The sequence below is a fragment of the Mesoplodon mirus genome (genome assembly GCF_964341445.2).
Source record: "Mesoplodon mirus genome assembly, chromosome: 2".
Classification (NCBI taxonomy): Eukaryota; Metazoa; Chordata; class Mammalia; order Artiodactyla; family Ziphiidae; genus Mesoplodon; species Mesoplodon mirus.
This window is the reverse complement of record NC_138977.1, coordinates 203,215,584-203,234,166: the sequence shown is the minus strand read 5'-3', so window position 1 is coordinate 203,234,166 and position 18,583 is coordinate 203,215,584. Positions and strand designations below refer to the sequence as shown.

Here is an 18,583-nt window from a genome sequence, read left to right as displayed (position 1 = left end):
TATACTGAAGAGCTGATTCTTAGTTTCAGGCGGGTGAAGTGAACTGTTTCCAATAACTATATCCCCCTGCTACACCTTACCACTGGCTTGAGTAAATCCATGTCTTGGAAGATCAACATATTTTCCACTGATTTAAACAGAAGCTAGCATGCTCAGCGGTTGAAATATTTTATAGATACAGACCCTAAACTGTAACAGAGAGAATCTCAAACAAGGAAAACTAAATTTTTTTCTGATCTCACCTGTCTGCACATGACCATGAACATGCAAGGATGAAAGGGGAGGGCTTCCCTGGTGGCGCAGTGGTTGAGAGTCCGCCTGCCGATGCTGGGGACACGGGTTCGTGCCCCGGTCCGGGAAGATCCCACATGCCGCGGAGCGGCTGGGCCCGTGAGCCGTGGCCGCTGAGCCTGCGCTTCCGGAGCCTGTGCTCCACAATGGGAGAGGCCACAACAGTGGGAGGCCCACGTACCGCAAAAAAAAAAAAAAAAAAAAAAAAAAAAAAAAAAAAAAGAAAGGGGACATACCTGAGAATTGATTCTCCTAAAAATATGTAATCGCCCAGCTATTACAGTGTCCTAAAACACTAAATTCTTGAAAAACGGAATCTAAGAAATCAGAGACCTTACCATAGATACAGAGTTGTGACTCCTTTTATTAATTCCAAGGGCAAATGTCTTCAAAGCCATTATAACAATGAACGTATAGAGGTGTATCTGCAAACAAAATGTTTTGTCTTTTTTTAAATTTAATTAATTTATTTACTTTTGGCTGCGTTGGGTCTTTTGTTGCTGCACGTGGGCTTTCTCTAGTTGCGCGAGCGGGGGCTACTCTTCTTTGTGGTGTACAGTCTTCTCATTGCGGCGGCTTCTCCTGTTGTGGAGCACAGGCTTTAGGTGTGTGGGCTTCGGTAGTTGTGTCACGTGGGCTCAGTAGTTGTGGCTCATGGGCTGTAGAGCACAGGCTCAGTAGTTGTGACACACAGGCTCTGTTGCTCCACGGAATGTGGGATCTTCCTGGACCAGGGCTTGAACCCGTGTCCCCTGCGTTGGCAGGCGGATTCTTAACCACTGCACCACCAGGGAAGTCCCAAACAAAATGTTGATATCCAAGCCCTAACATATGGAATTCCTACTGAATTTTTTAAATCACAATTTTTGATACTCTCCTGCTCAATTGTGTAATATCCTTCAAATGTCCAAACCCTTATCGACTCAAGGCCATGCCCTACTATATATGAGAAAGGCACCAATAAAGTCTACTAACAAAAAAAGGGGTGGGGGGGGTGGTTAAAATTACTCCACACCTTATATTTGTGCACTCGTAGCTGTGCTCTTCAGAAACAAAATTTGTTCATTGCTAATGTGGGCACACGTGCAACCAACCATAATTTAACTTATCTCCTTCAGATTTTCTGTTTTCAGGCAGACTAAGTAAGAAACCTGCATTAGCATGCTGTACTCTACACTCACCACTAGAAATACTGAGGGTGCTATTTGTAATTGTATTCTTTTTAAGAGGTTTGTTCTCTGCAGCTGTTTTCTGCTTGCAGTGTATTTTGTGTAATCAGCACATCATCATAAATACATTGGCTGTTCCCCTGAGGGCAGCTGTCAGCGTTTAATTTACAGAACAACCTGGCCAATGTGAATTTTAACACTACAGCACTATGGCAAGGAGTTACCACACTCTGTGAAAAACAGGTTTCTATGAATTTTTATATCAAGAGCTGGTCCCAGGACAATTTAAGTTCTAGAAATAGACGGTTTAAAGAAGTGCTTTATACCTTGTATGCAGTAGACTCTTTCCCACTCATAGCCTTAGAAGAAACCCTGAAGTAACTACCAAACCACAAGTGGGCACTACAAATTCTGGAGACAACAGGGTTGCAAATCTATGATTTACCAGCAGGAGGCACTGTAATAAATGTTACCCATCTCTTTTTAAAGCTACATGTAAAGCTATCAAAAACATCACTGCTCCCTTAGAAGGTATGTAAAGGCAGAAGGGAAAACCATTTAAGATCACTCTTTTTGCTGAGATGAGCTATATCTGATACGAAAACAAGTATACTGCTTCCTTAGACCTGCTACTAAACAAGACCTCTAGCTCAATGAATGGGAAAAATACATGAAACTAATGGTTATTCACAGCAGTAGTCCCTCAAATTATCTAAATAGTGCCTGGTACATAAGTTCTTAATAAATGTCTAATAAATAACTATAATCTCTTTGAGGATAGGGCCTAAATCTTAATTTATGCCCAGTACTTTGTACAGTACCTGGCACACAGAAGGTACTCTATACATGAATTAAATTGAGTTGTGGCTAGTTGTGAATGGCAATGTTATTTTAAAGCTTTAAATCTACATGGTGTCAAAATACATTTTCTAAATCAGTAAAATGCCCTTGAAAACAGATATAAAGAGTGCATATCATATATTTTAGTCATTTAAATTTTTTAAATTTATTTTTTCTATTTTATTTTTGGCTGCATTGGGTCTTCATTGCTGCACACGGGCTTTCTCTAGTTGCGGTGAGCAGGAGCTACTCTTTGTTGCGGTGCGTGGGCTTCTCATTGCAGTGGTTTCTCTTGTTGCAAAGCAAAGGCTCTAGGTGTGCAGGCTTCAGTAGTTGTGGCACTAGGGCTCAGTAGTTGTGGCTCGCAGGCTTTAGAGCGCAGGCCCAGTAGTTGTGGTGTACGGGCATAGTTGCTCCGCAGCTTGTGGGATCTTCCCGGACCAGGGCTTGAACCCGTGTCCCCTGCATTGGCAGGTGGATTCTTAACCACTGCACCACCAGGGAAGCCCCTGTTTTAGTCCTATTAATCAATGCTATTTGTATAGCTCAGAAAACTAAGCAGCTCAATCCTACAATAAAAACCAAATTAGCCTATAAAATATTGGAATGTTAAAACTTACTTTTTATTTTAATAATGAAGACCATATATAAGAGATTGAAACTTATATAAGAAAGGTATCCAATAGCACTTTTCTATTGTTAAAGTGGTATTACAGGTCCACATACACACTCTATAAATCAAGTGATTATACATGTGTATTTTTCTGTTAAGGGTTACTTTATAAGTTAGAATGCCTAGAGTTATACTGAATCAAAATACAGTTCATGCTTGCTGAGTTGTCCTCAGTGTATTTGCTTTTAAAGTTGTACAGAATTATATTTTCATGATGTTTTACAAAAATCATTAAATTGTGATTAATGGGTTCTTTTTTTTTAGAAAAGGAAGAATTACCTATTTCACTTCAGAGAATTTCAAACTTGACCAAATTTGTGATAAAGTTAAATTTTAAACAATTAACTAGAGCAGCAGAAATTTGTAAAACTTGCTCTGAGACTGCTATAATTAAAATATTTCCTATAATAATTTAAAAATTTTATATAAGCATAATTATGTACAGTAAAATTTGATAACACCCTTAAATTGACTGACTGACTCTCAGTATTTTGACAACCAGAAAGAAATTTTATTTAAGAACATAAGCCCTATATCATTACTTTCTGTTATGCTAAGAATTTTTAAAAGGTAATTCTTTTTTACATTTATGTCATATGAAAGGCAAAATGAAAAAGAACATGACCCATTGACTAAATACATTTGGATTTGTTTTCACCAATTATACTGATATTAGAAGTTTTTAATTCAGTTGAATATTTGAGACTTAATACTTTGTAAAAAACTTTATGCCTAATAAAACATATCTTAATTCTTAATAGGTAAATTAATCACATTCTTTCTTCTTGGATTTAGAACTACAAAAATACATCCTGAGACCTTTTGAACTAAACTGGATGGGGTTAGACTAAGGTCATGCTAGATCAGATGACTACATTCTGTCTTCCCTGGAGACCAGGCAGTACTTCCATGCGCTGCCATTAGATAGCAGCACAGTACACACCATCATTCATATCTCCCCTAGTCTCTCCCGTTAAGGTTGGAATTATCTCAGTTACACACACACACACACACACACACACACGCGCGCAGACACACACACACACACACACATATACACTGATTCTAATTCAATTAGTGCAGTCGGCAACTCCAGAAAAGAGTAATTCAATTAGTGCATTGTGGAGCTCTACAATACCTCTAAGCAGATGTTCACCATCTTCAAGAACTGGAGCTAGGTTTAAAATACCTGTACCACTCAAATATGCCACTACATTATGTCATTTATCAAAGTACTTACATATGCTTTCCTGACTTCAAAGAAAAGGTGAAGAAACACACTCAGGCTAAGTTCCTAGAGATTTTTCCATCATCTACACCAAAGAAATATACTCAGTTTTAGGCTGCAGTAATTAAATTATATAACCCAAATTATGTTCAAAACAAGATGTGTCACTGTATTCTACACTTTCGCAGCACTGCCTCTAGTTATGCATGCCACACTGTAACAAGGACACTGCCAAGATGGAAAGCATTCATAAGGAGGGACAATCAGAACGATTAGCACCCTCCATCAAAATACAGGGTTATGAAAATGACAGGAATGATTATTAGCATTTTCCAAAGAAATACTAACAGAACCAGGAATATTCACTCTGGGCACAGCAAATATAAGCAACATGACAGCTATCCTCAAACATATAAATACATGAAAAAGAAAACAATTACTTTGTATTACCACAAATGGTAGGTGAATAAGAAGTTTGACTCCTTGAGAGAAAATTTTCTAACAGAACCAACAGTGAAGAAGAAAGCAAGATGCTTCAAGAAGTTCAGCTTGCCAATAAAGGCAGTGATCACGCAGAGATTAGATGGCCCCTTGCCAAAAACACTTCATAAAGGATTCCTATATATAACTAGATGGCCTCTGACATAATTTCCAACACTGAAATTCTATGGTTCTATGAATATACTGATTTTTGCTTATAAGGCAAGCCTGGACTTTAAGTAATAAAGCTAATCATTATTATGGAGGAGTGGCTGTATAAAAGCCCATGGGCTGTGAGGCATTTTCATAGCGACTGCTGTTTGATAATACACCAAGGAAGAAGAAAATTCGTACAGTTTCTCTGTTTTAAGATTTAGGAGGTCCCATAAATGTAGGTATTTCTAGTCTTATTTCTTAGATAAGCACTTGCACTCCTCTTGTTCTTCCAAGATTGAAAAGAATGGTTTGTTTTTACTTATCCTCAGGATATCAGCCAATGAGAAATCAATTTCTAGAAGAATGATTTTTGAAAACTCCCCCATTGAGTCAAGACACTGGGTTCTCATAGCTTAAATGCAAATCTACATCAATATTTATGCTTTAAAAATATAGAGCAATACTTAAAACAACAGTAAGTAATTCTCAATATCCCTCCCTTTTGCCTTGCTTTCTCTGTGCTGTACTTGGTAAGTGAGGACATAATTCTGGGTACAAGGGAGCAGGACACTATTTTACAAATACCATCTCCTCCTTCTAGCATGCCCCCAAAGCAGGGAATTAAGAAATGTCAGGAATGATTACCACCATTTTTCCAGTGCATTTCACTATGTATTCATGATAGAGAATAGCTCCTGCCTTTCACATTCGCAGAGGGAGAAGACTAAGCTAAACAGCTGTGCTTTAAAAGCATCAATAAGAGTTAATTCAAGTACTTTCAACACAAACTCCTACTTTTTCATACTCCAGAAGAATTCCAAAAGGTCATTCTCACTTAAAACTTTACTTGTAAGGTCTAGGCCCCCAAAATGAATTAAGATAAAAGCACATATCTGACAATAGAGCTGTTTTCTTAGAGTGAAATTTTTTTTCTATAAAATATGTTGTTTTAAGATATACTGCAACTTAAATAGCAATAGAAAACTCATTCTATTACTAGAATATATTTTCCAAGAAATCTATGATTTGGCTTTCTCAACAAAAATTTTCTATTCATGTGCCATTAAGCTGTACTAATACAAACATAATGGTTCTTACATATTATCTATTCATCAACCTTCTTACTATAAATATGAATTCTGCACTTTTTTTAAAAAAAGGTGTTTTTTTTCTTGCCAAACGTTTAAGACTTTCAATAATGAACCACTTGCCAAAACTGTGGATAATTAGGAAAAAATAACATAGCTGGGTTAATTTTTATTTGACTGGCAATACTGCCATATAGAAGGCTATCAGTTTAACAAACTATGTCACTCCATTTCCTATCTTTACCCACTACTGCCTTCCCAACTTCCTGCCTCCACAAAAACAGAACCAGCACCTAAGCTGATTCTTCCTTAGAATAGAATGTATTCCGTAAACCCCAATATTAGTTTACTAACCCAGCTTTAGTCTCCTTTTGCCCACGCCTTACAGCCTGCATTTATGTTCCAGTATTAAGTTTAGGTGTTGGCTCCATCAGCACCACTTCTCTTTAACATTGTCCCTTTTCATGCATTTAAGGCAACTACTTCCAATCCTATCAATGAAAGCAGACAAATGGGGGATAAAGGAATGAACTGCAAACACCTCAAACAAGAAAGGTTGCTTAAAAAACCAAGTGTCACATTCTGACAGTTCAATATTTCATAGCCAATACAAGGAATGTGCAACAACACTGCAACTTTAAATCTTTTCCTCCTATGTCAGTCTCTCTTTCTCTCATTGTAATGCCAAAGGGAACAGCAATCAGAGTGGAGATGTTCAACGTGATAGAGGTCAGGACACCATCGGATCAACGTACCAGAAACACGACCTTGTTTATTTTTTTTCCACAGTATTATTGTTTACAGGGTGCTTTGCTCGTGTACCTTGTGGTTCTTAGCTAAAAGATGAAATTACAGCCCAGGATGAAGCGCTCAGGCACACATCCAATTTGTGTTTCCATCTCAGAAAACAAAAAGCTTCTAAGGCCCTCAGGCTGCCATTCAAACTTGGAGGCTGACATTTTTAACAGCATGAACCAGAGACTGGCAGAGAGAATGATCTAATGCATTTCTGACTTGTCAATCAAAGATCTTACCTCTGCTGTCTTGTAAACAGTTGGGGGCCATCTAACTACATTCATAAACCTAGGGAGAGCTTACTGCCAGCTAGGGTGCTGGAGCCACATGCTCTGGCTTCTATTCACCAAAATCATGATTCAGTTTTATAATCTCACTGTAAATAGTCTGTAGGCACATTTCCAAGACTACTGGAATAGAACCAGAGTAGGGAATACAAAAGAGATTTTGGTCAAATACTGTGTTATCTTCAAGCTGTTGGAATCCTGTACCCATTTAATCCTCATTTTACCAATTCTCCCCAAAGGACTGCACTATGCTACAACTGAAATGCTTAAAAAAAATTAATGACCTGACAATGTAAAAATCTAGGGGAAATATACTAATATTATACTAGAAATTTCCTTTATGTTTTATTACCAGTAAAGAAACAGGCACTCCCCAAAATACGGCTCATGCAAAGGATAGAAACTGGAATGAACAATAGCAACTATATTTTAGTAAAACTAATCATGTGCTTTCTTTCAAATATAAAACTTCTCATGTTCATATACAAAAGCTGTGCATAAACTAGTTTTAAATACTGCAATATATATTTGTGTGTGTGAAACACAAAAAGATAAAACGAGTACTTATCCCTGTATACCTTCTCTTCTGTTTATGATCTTTAACACAAAAAAATTAGACCAAATCAGGTTAAGATGCGAACTTTTTGCTAAAGGATCATATATAAAAATGAATTTACTCTTTTTATGTCAATTTTACTGGGTACAGAATTCCAGTTTAATTCATACCAAGCCACAGATACTAGGTTTGTGACAAAGGTCTCGAGAATTTGAATGGTACACCTGAGAACTTTAAAACGCAGGTGACAGACAACCCAGCAGGGAAAAGTACACTGCAAAATCCCATTTCATGATGATGTACTACATCTTAGGCCCAAATAACTATTTCAAAATAGAGACTTGGTTTTCAGAGGACTGGGCGAGAGAATATAGAAAAGCTCACAGCTATTCAACATCACTCTTAGGAAAAACAGAACTCATGGGTATCATCCCACAATGGTAAAGTACCGCAATTCTCAGAGGCCTAAGCAGCTAAACAGTCAAGAGATTGGTCTTTTTTTTTCCCCCCAATGAGGCCTACATAAGTAACCTGGGTTTCTCTCATCATGAAAAATGACAAAGAGTTTCCTAAATGCTGCCTGTCTACCAAGATTCCATATCCTGACAGTCCACATAAAATACCAAGTCTGAAAACGAACACAAGGAAGGACAGCAAGACAATAAAACACTACCACATAAAACAGCACAATAGTGAAAGAAGGTACAAATGGCTGTGGCAGTCACAAAACAACCAACAATGATTCCTGGATAGCACATAAAGAACTCCTGTGGTACTTTGGCCTCTACTCAGCACACAGATGGCAATAACAAGAAGGTAATCTTGGAATATAAAGAAAGTAATATTATCTCTCCAGAGGATACAGGTGAGCCTTAACTGTCCACAGGAAGAATTTCTCTGGTAAGGACAGTACATCCACAGAGGATCCCATCACCCTTAAAGTTTTCATCAATTTGATTTTTCCAGTCTGTGCTTCTTATACTGGGGCAACTCCAGGCGCCCTGGGGTACCTATACTCTCTCTTCTGCCATTAGGGGTCATGTTAAGTTAGGGCAGTTAGGTAAAATCCGACATTATTCAACATAAAAGCAATAAGCCCTCTTTGTGGAGTGAAAAGTTTAATTTTTCAAATCCATCAGGAAATACAACAAAAAAAATTTTTTAAGGAAATCTGATCATCTCACAATAAGATGATCTTGTTTAATCTAGATATTAGATAATGTTGCAAATTAGCCTGTAAATGAACATCACCTGCATCACAGACACGTCAAAATACTTAGCAATGGAGGAATCTATTATTACCAAACTTAAAACAGAGTATTTAGAACAACCAAGTAGGCATCCTGAAAGACAAATCAGTCCTAATGGTGTCATTCTTCCAAGACAATTTCTAGCATAAAGTAAAATACACCAAATTCAGGTCATCTCTAACTTTTCTTAGTTAAATATACATAAAAGTTGAAAGGGTAGAAGCTGAACAATAAGTTTCAATTTTAGCTAAAATGTTTTAAAATCCATAATTATACTTTCTTTTTAATAAATGATCTTCAATAATATATTTCCAGGGGCCTCCCTGGTGGCGCAGTGGTTGAGAGTCCGCCTGCCGATGCAGGGGATGCGGGTTCGTGCCCCGGTCTGGGAGGATCCCATATGCCGCGGAGCGGCTGGGCCCGTGAGCCATGGCCGCTGGGCCTGCGCGTCTGGAGCCTGTGCTCCGCAACGGGAGAGGCCACAACAGTGAGAGGCCCGCATACCGCAAAAAGAAAAAAAAAAAAAAAAAAATAATAATATATTTCCAACATTTTGCACATATACTTTAATTTTGTTCTCAGTCAAGGCTAAAGGGTCATTTTCAGTGTCCCTAATGATCTCCATCCTTTCTGTAGACTTTAGTTTATCACTATGATCATTTTAATTCTCCTGGTGTCTGTTCTTGTATACAATAAGGGTAAAATGCAATAAAAGTCAAATAATTGTACAAACACACTGCTGTGAAGATAAAGACGTTGCCATCATTAAAACTTAACTGTTAGCTGGCCGGCACTGCCACTATTTAATAGCTTGAAATGTGCATTTGTTCATCAACCAGAGTCCAAATTCAGCATACAAAATCCAATTCAGAAGGGATCATCGTAGTGCGAGCTGTATGAAAGCCAAAGGTATAAATCTGCCCATAAATCAGACTCAGCATGTTTTCCTTTTTTCCATGTAAATGTGTAGTCTTTGGAATGATTATTTAATTATCATGACTTCTTTCTAAATACAGAACACTTGTGTGTATGTATGTGCAGGTACCCCCAGCAATTCAATGCTTTCTCTCTTCCCACCCTGTATATGTTATTTAATAATTTTCTTCAAAATATCTAAGTCCATTCATTCATTCAGCAAAAATTCATAAAGCACATACTCTGTATCAAGCACTTATACTGTGCTTGACATTGGAAATATAAACAAAATATAGTCCTGCTCTCAAGGAACTGAGCAATCACAATAAGCATATCAGTGCTTATGACAGAGGTATCTATTGCATGCTCTCGGTACAGATGCTCTGACTACGTTTAAGGCGGAGGAGTGAAAAGATCAGTGAGGGCCTTTATGCTAGAGGTGAAACAACTTGAGCGAACTGTGGAATTTAATTAGCCAGGTAGATAAAAGTGGGAGACAGGGGGTAAGGGAAGATAGGTGTTTTCAGTAGCATTCTCCAGGTAGGGAAAACAGGATATGCAAAGACACAGAGCATGGGAGAACACAGCACCTTTGGAGAACTATGAATTTGAAATGGCTAAAACTTACATGGGATAGAGTGACCAAAATAAATGTAACCAGGTGACAAACACAGAATTTAATTAAGTACAGAATAAAGTTGAAAATCAGAAAGTATTACTATCAGGGCTTCCCTGGTGGCACAGTGGTTGAGAGTCCGCCTGCTGATGCAGGGGACACGGGTTCGTGCCTCGGTCTGGGAGGATCCCACATGCTGCGGAGTGGCTGGGCCCACGAGCCATGGCCACTGAGCCTGCGCGTCCGGAGCCTGTGCTCCGCAACAGGAGAGGCCACAGCAGTGAGAGGCCCGCGTACCACAAAAAAAAAAAAAAAGAAAGTATTACTATCAATAAAATAGTAATATCTGGGAGGACATTAAAATATTTCCTTTTTTCTACTTCTCTGTATTTTCTATAATTATTAAATTTTTATTTTGTTTTATAATTTTATAATAAAATGGTAATAATAAATATATTTTAAAACAAAATTATATTTCCCTGGGCATGCCTGTGTGTGTACATGCATACATAAATGGATAAGTCATTCTAGACTGAAGGAAACTAGCATATTGATTGATGATTCTCTTAAAGTAGAAGGAGTATGAGTGATACTTTCTTGCTTATATATTTACCAAATAGTTTACATATTCTACTATAAACAATAAGTTAGTTTTATAAGCAGATGAAAATGTAGGGTTTTCCCCCCACACAAAACAGAAACATTTTTGACTTCTCACTATATGCAAACTCCTAATGTAAGGAGTATAGCTAGGATAAACATAGGTCAAATGTCAACATATGCACAAAAAAGAACTGAATTTAAAAAAAAATTTTTATTGTACTTGATTTACAATGTTGTGTTAATTTCTTCTGTACAGCAAAGTGACTCAGTTATGCAGATATATATATATATATTTTCATATTCTTTTCCACTATGGTTTGTCACAAGATATTGAATATAGTTCCCTGTGCTATACAGTAGGACCTTGTAGTTTATCCATCCCATATACATAGTTTGCCTCTGCTAATCCCAAACTCCCATTCCTTCCTTCCCGTACCCTTGGAAACCACAAGTCTGTTCTCTATATCTGTGAATCTGTTTTTGTTTCGTAGGTATGTTGATTGGTATCATATTTTAGATTCCACATGTAAGTGATATCATATGGTATTTGTCTTCCTCTTTCTGACTTACTTCCTTTAGTATGATAATCTCTAGGTCCATCCATGTTGCTGCAAATGGCATTATTTCATTCTTTTTGATGGCTAATATTCCATTGTATATATATATATACCCATCTTCTTAATCCATTCATCTCTCAATGGACATTTAGGTTGCTTCCATGTCTTGGCTATCGTAAATAGTGCTCCTATGACCATAGGGGTGCATGTATCTTTTCAAATTATAGCTTTGTCTGGGTATATGCCCAGAAATGGGATTGCTGGATCAGATGGCAACTCCATTTTTAGTTTTTGGAGGAACCTACATACTGTTTTCCACAGTGGCTGCACCAATACACTCCCACCAACAGTGTAAGAGCATTCCCTTTTCTCCACACCCTCTTTAGCATTTGTTATTTGTAGACTTTTTAATGATGGCCATTCTGACTGGCATGAGGTGGTACCTCATTGTAGTTTTGATTTGCATTTCTCTAATAATTAGCGCTGTTGAGCATCTTTTCAGGTGCCTATTGGCCATCTGTATGTCTTCGTTGAAGAAATGTCTATTTAGGTCTTCTGCCCTTTTTCAATTGGGTTGTTTGTTTTTTTGTTGTTGAGTTATATGAGATGTTTATATATTTTGGAAATTACACCCTTGTCAGTTGCATCATTTGCAAATATTTTCTCCCATTCCACAAGTTGTCTTTTCATTTTGTTTACAGTTTCCTTCACTGTGCAAAAATTTGTAAGTTTGATTAGGTCCCATTTGTTTATTTTTGTTTTTATTTCTATTGCATCGGAAGACTGACCTAAGAAAACATTGGTAGATAAGATTTATGTCAAAGAATGTTTTGCCTATGGTCACTTCTAGGAGTCATATGGTGTCATATCTTATGTTTAAGACATTCATTCATTCATTCATTCATTCATTATTGATTGATTGGCTGCACCAGGTCTTAGTTGCAGCATATGGGATCTTTCGGTGCAGCACGCGGGCTTCTCTCTAGTTGTGGCGTGTGGGCTCCAGAGTGCGTGGGCTTAGTAGTTGTGGTGCGCGGACTCTCTAGCTGTGGTGCGTGGGCTCCAGCGTGCGTGGGCTCAGTAGTTACAGCACGTGGGGTCCAGAGCGTGTGGGCTCTGTAGTTGCGGCACACGGGTTCTCTAGTTGTGGTGCGCAGGCTTAGTTGCCCTGAGGCATGTGGGATCTTAATTCCCTGACCAGGGATCTTAATTACCTGACCAGGGATTGAACCCATGTCCCCTGCATTGGAAGGCAGATTCTTAACCACTGGACCACCTGGGAAGTCCCATGTTTAAGTCTTTAAGCCATTTTGAGTTTATTTTTGCGCATGTTGTGAGGGTATATTCTAACTTCTTTGATTTACATGCAGCACCACTTGCTGAAGAGACTGTCCTTTTCCCATTTTATATTCTTGCCTCCTTTGTTGAAGATTAATTGACCATAGGTGTATGGGGTTTTTTCTGGGCTCTCTATTCTGTTCCATTAATCCATATGCCTGTTTTTATGCCAATACCACACTGTTTTGATTACTGTAGGTTTGTAGTATTGTCTGAAGTCTGGGAGGGTTATGCCTCCTATTTTGTTCTTTTTCCTCAGGATTGCTTTGGCAATTCTGGGTCTTTTATAGTTCCATATAAATTTGAGGATTATTTGTTCTAGTTCTGTGAAAAATATCATGGGTAATTTGATAGGGATCACATTAAATCTGTAGATTGCTTTGGGCAGTGTTGCCATTTTAAAAATATTAATTCTTCTAATCCAAGAGTATGGGATATCTTTCCATTTCTTTGAATCATCTTTAATATCCTTTATCAATGTTTTGTAGTTCTCAGCATATAAGTTTTTCACCTCCTTGGTGAGGTTTATTCCTAAGGTTTTTTTGTTTGTTTTGTTTTCTGATGTAATTTCAAAAGGGATTGTTTGTTTACATTTCTTTTCTGATATTATTAGTGTAAAGAAATGCAACCAACTTCTGTGTGTTAATCTTGTATCCTGCTACCTTGCTGAATTTATCAGTTGTAGTAGTTTTTGTGTGGAGTCTTTAGGGTTTTCTATATATAGTATGTCATCTGCATATAATGACAATTTTACCTCTTCTTTACCTATTTGAATACCTTTTTTTTTTCTTGTCTGATGGCTATGGCTAGGACTTCCAATACTGTGTTGAAGAGAAGTGGTGAGAATGGGCATCCTTGTCTTGTTCCAGATTTTAACGGGAAGGCTTTCAGCTTTTCACCATTGAGTATTATATTGGTTGTGGTTTGTCATAAATAGCTTTTATTATGTTGAGATATGTTCCCTCTACACCCATTTTCATAAGGGTTTTTATCATGAATGGATGTTGCATTTTACCAAATGCTTTTTCTGTGTCTATTGAGATGATCATGTGGTCTTTGTCCTTTCTTCTTTTTTTCTTTTTTAACATTTATTTATTTATTTATTTGGCTGTGCCAGGTCTTAGTTGTGGCATGCGGGACCTAGTTCCCTGACCAGGGATCAGACCTGGGCCCCCTGCACTGGGAGCACAGAGTCTTAACCACTGGACCACCAGGGAAGTCCCTGTCCTTTCATTTGCTGATGTAGTGTATGACACTGATTGATTACTATGACACTGTTGAACCATCCTTGTGACCCTGGGATGAATACAACTTGGTCATGGTTTTATGTGTTGCTGGTTTCAGTTTGCTAATATTTTGCTGAGAATTTTTGTGTCTACATTCATCAAAGATACTGGCCTGTAATTTTCTTTTTTGGTAGTGTCTTCGTCTGGTTTTGGTATAAGGGTGATGGTGGCTTCACAGAATGTCTTTGGGAGCGTTCAAAAGGAACTGAATTTTTATTAAATAGAAATTATGCAGTACTGAGATGATTTATATACAGTGGGAGGGCGGTCAGTTAGGACTTTGGTAAGTAAGCATTTTTGTCATGGGGTAATTTTCCTTACGGTATTGTTTTGTAATAAGTTTTACATGTTCATTTACATTCAGTGTGATAATCCATATTCCCCTAAAACCTCAAATGTAAAATAAGGCTTCCATACATGTATATATACGTATATTCTGAATAATGCTTAATTTTCCTAGTATTGCTCCACATTAACATTTCATGTAGTAGATGGTAAGATTTAGTAGACTTCTAAGTATTTTTCTTTCTTAATTTTATTGAAGTATAGTTGATTTACAATGTTGTGTTAATTTCTGCTGTACAGCAAAGTGACTCAGTTATACATATACATATGCTTTTTCATATTCTTTTCCATTATGGTTTATCACATACTGAATATAGTTCCCCGAAACCTAAGTATTCTTAAACAGTAAAATATATTACATAATCTCTCCTGAAGTCAATCCTCAACAATTTCAACCTTTGACAAGGGACCCTAGCTAATATTAAAATACTATATGATTCAAGCTCAAAAATTCCTTAAAATTACTAGCTATACTTGACACCTAAAATATTCTAAGGCCATATAAATCCACCTATATTCTTTTTTTTTTTTTTAAGGCATTGACTAGTACATTTTTGGGGGGGGTACGCGGGCCTCTCACTGCTGTGGCCTCTCCCGTGGCGGAGCACAGGCTCTGGACACGCAGGCTCAGCAGCCATGGCTCATGGGCCCAGCCACTCTGCGGCATGTGGGATCTTCCCAGACCAGGGCACGAACCTGTGTCCCCTGCATCAGCAGGCGGACTCTCAACCACTGCGCCGCTAGGGAAGCCCCGACTAGTACATTTTAAAAAAATATTTATTTATTTGGTTGTGCCAGGTCTTAGTTGCAGCTCACAGGCTCCTTAGTTGCGACATGTGTGCTCCTTAGTTGCGGCCAGCAGGCTCCTTAGTTGCGCCTCACAGGCTCCTTAGTCACAGCTCACGGGCTCCTTAGTTGCAGCTCACAGGCTCCTAAGTTGTGGCTTGCTGGCTCCTTAACTGTGGTATGCAAACTCTAAGTTGTGGCATGCTTCTGGGATCTAGTTCCCTGACCAGGGATCGGACCTGGGCCCCCTGCATTGGGAGCGCAGAGTCTTAACCACTGCACCACCAGGGAAGTCCCAACCTATATTATTGTTAGAATTTCTCTTCTTCTTTAATGTCTAAAGAAAATAAAGGATCTGAATTACTCAGCTATTTTTAAGCACTTTCTATTGCTCAGTCTCATTTAACAGTACAGATTACAACTGCCATTTGCTGAGGATAAACAAATGATTCCACAAAATACACCCACTGTTAATCAACAGAAATTCTTTTAATCACCTATTGACTTTCCAGGACAAAACAATGGAGTGATGGAAATGAAAATACGTTCAAACTAAACAGGTCCTCAAAGAATCTATTTAAATAATATTTACAGCATCTTCTTTATCACTAGTTGTTTGTGTTTTTTTAAGTATTTATTTATTTATTTGGCTGCACTGGGTCTTAGTTACAGCATGCAGGATCTTCAGTTGCAGCATGCAGGATCTTTTAGTTGTGGCATGTGAACTCTTAGTTGCAGCATGTGGGATCTAGCTCCCTGACCAGGGATCGAACCTGTGTCCCTTGCACTGGGAGCATGGAGGCTTAACCACTGGACCACCAGGGAAGTCCCTCTGTCACTAGTTTAAAATGTGTGGTTCGGGGCTTCCCTGGTGGCGCAGTGGTTGAGAGTCCGCCTGCCGATGCAGCGGACACGGGTTCGTGCCCCAGTCCGGGAAGATCCCACATGCCGCGGAGCGGCTGGGCCAGTGAGCCATGGCCTCTGAGCCTGCACGTCCGAAGCCTGTGCTCCTCAACAGGAGAGGCCACAACAGTGAGAGGCCTGCGTACCTCAAAATAAATAAAAAATTAAAAAAAAAAAAAAAAAAAAAAAAAGTGTGGTTTGTAATGTCAATAATCAAACCATCCCAATGTTGCCATTTCCATCTGAGTTACTGAGGATAATACAACATATTCAGCAACAACTCTATGGCTCTTCCTTTTCTATTGTCACAGAATTTTTACTTCGAAGGTGCTTCAAATTCACTAAATATTTGCGATAATTTCAAAGAAAAAATACTATGAAACTATTACTAAGTCACTTCCTTAAACATGTTCAGCAATATTAGTAGAAATGAGTATTCCTACTGGGACAACCACTTACTTTGAAGAATTACTTGAACTACATCTTTTAAAGTTAAAAATACACTTTCTCTATGACCCAGCAATTCCACTCTTAGGCATTAAAGGCAAGAGAAATAAAAATCCATGTCCACAAAAAGACATACAAACTGTATACTGTAGCTTTATTCATAGTAGACAAAAATAAGAACAATCCAAATGTCTACCAACAGATGAATGGAAAAACAAATTGTAATATATTAATGCAATGGAATTTATTTAGCAATAAAAAAGAATAAGTTACAGATAAACATAAGAAAATGGATAAATCTCAAAAACATTATGCTGATCAAGAGGACACAGGGAATTCCCTGGCAGTCCAGTGGTTAGGACTCCGTGCTTCCACTGCAGGGGGCAGGGGTTTGATCCCTGGTCAGGGAACTAAGATCCTGCATGCCGTGTGGCATGGCCAGAAAAAAAAAAAAAACAGACACGAAAGAATGTATACTCTGTGACTGCATTTATATAAAGTTCAGGTACAGGCAAATCTAATCTTCGGTGACAAATCACAACAGTAATTGCATATGGGATATGGGCACTAACTGAAAGTGGGTACAAAGGAACTTTCTCAGATTATGGAAATGCTCTATATCTTGAGAGTGAGGTTACACAAATGTATACATTTGTCAAATTCATCTAAGGGTACACAAGATGTGTCTATTTTACTGTATGTAATTTTTACATAAACAAAAATCTAAATAAGCAAATAAGGCAAAACCCAAGCAAGAAAGATGCAAATGTACTAAGATTGTTTTAATTCTAGTAGTGGAAACAGGAAAGACTAGACTTAAGTCTATATCTGCCAATTAGTCAATCAGCAATATTAAGCACCTGTGCACAATGAACCTGACAGAACAAACTGTTGGATTAATAGAAAAAACCAGCATATAAGCCCATTTCTTCCATTTTTGCTACAGAGAACTTAATGATTTCTCTGAAGATAAGAAAAGAAAAATAAACATTCATACTTATAGCAATGTTGGGGAAAGCAAAATTTTCTCAATACCTGAACCAAGTGTAGGCTTTGCTATAATACAGAACTGGGCTGTAAGGTATGAAAAAAAAAAAAGATTTAATTCAACAGTGTACTGTTTTATACCAAAGTGAAACATTATTTGCTGAAAGCTTCCAAACCTAGTCCTCTGTGCAGTTTTCTGATAATATAGAACCCATTTCTCTTCCAGACCCTGTTCTAAGTGAAACAGGAAGGAAGGGGGCAGGGCACAACCTTTAAAAGAATGACACAGCCACAGGATATGACAAATAATGGTTAGAACTAATTAGATCCAAGATGGTGGAAGAGTCAACTACCAGTAGACACTGAGCTTCATTATACACTCATTGTACTACATCAGCATGCTAAATGACACACCCACCAGTGCCATGACAGTTCTGAAGCTAACCATAAAAGACCAAAAAGTGGGCAGTAGCCCAACTCCTGGAAATCCCTGCCCCTTCACCTGAAATAGTTGGAATAATCCTCCCACACATTAGCCTATGAAGTTAACCAGCCCATAAAAACTAATCAAGCCATATTTCAGGGCCTCTCACCTTCTGAGCTGGCCCACACTCTGTCTGTGGAGTGTGTCTTCTCTATAAATAAATCCACTTCTTACCTATCACTTTGTCTCTCATTGAATTCTTTCTGTGATGAGACATAAAGAACCTGAGCTTCATTAAGTCCTGAGACCAGGTGTGTAATCTCAATTAAAAGACAGTGGGTTTAAGTCTCTATCTGAGTCGCATGGTTTCATAAGGACTTAATAAAAGTCAACTCGTACCCTAACAACAACCCTATGAGATAGATACTATTATCATCCCTACTTAACTGATAAGGAAACTGAGGTATAGAGAAGTCAGGTATGTACCCAACGTTACATGTGGACAGAGCCAGGCTCAAATCTCAAGCAGTCTGGTGCCAGGGTGAAACTGAGCAGAACCCTAC

At 38.1% G+C, this 18,583-nt stretch overlaps 1 protein-coding gene across 11 annotated transcripts in view; it reads right to left on the bottom strand.

Moving 5' to 3' along the window:
* The window catches only part of BTRC (beta-transducin repeat containing E3 ubiquitin protein ligase), a 185,571-nt gene that overhangs the window by 102,431 nt on the left and 64,557 nt on the right, over positions 1-18,583 (bottom strand). Inside the window, exon 3 of one of the 11 annotated variants that reach the window (XM_082611573.1) lies at positions 630-716. The exons of the other annotated variants lie outside the window; for them this stretch is intronic. Within the exon in view, the coding sequence (XP_082467699.1) occupies positions 630-716 (87 nt within the window). The remainder of the gene's footprint in view (positions 1-629; positions 717-18,583) is intronic. 11 annotated transcript variants of the gene reach the window in all.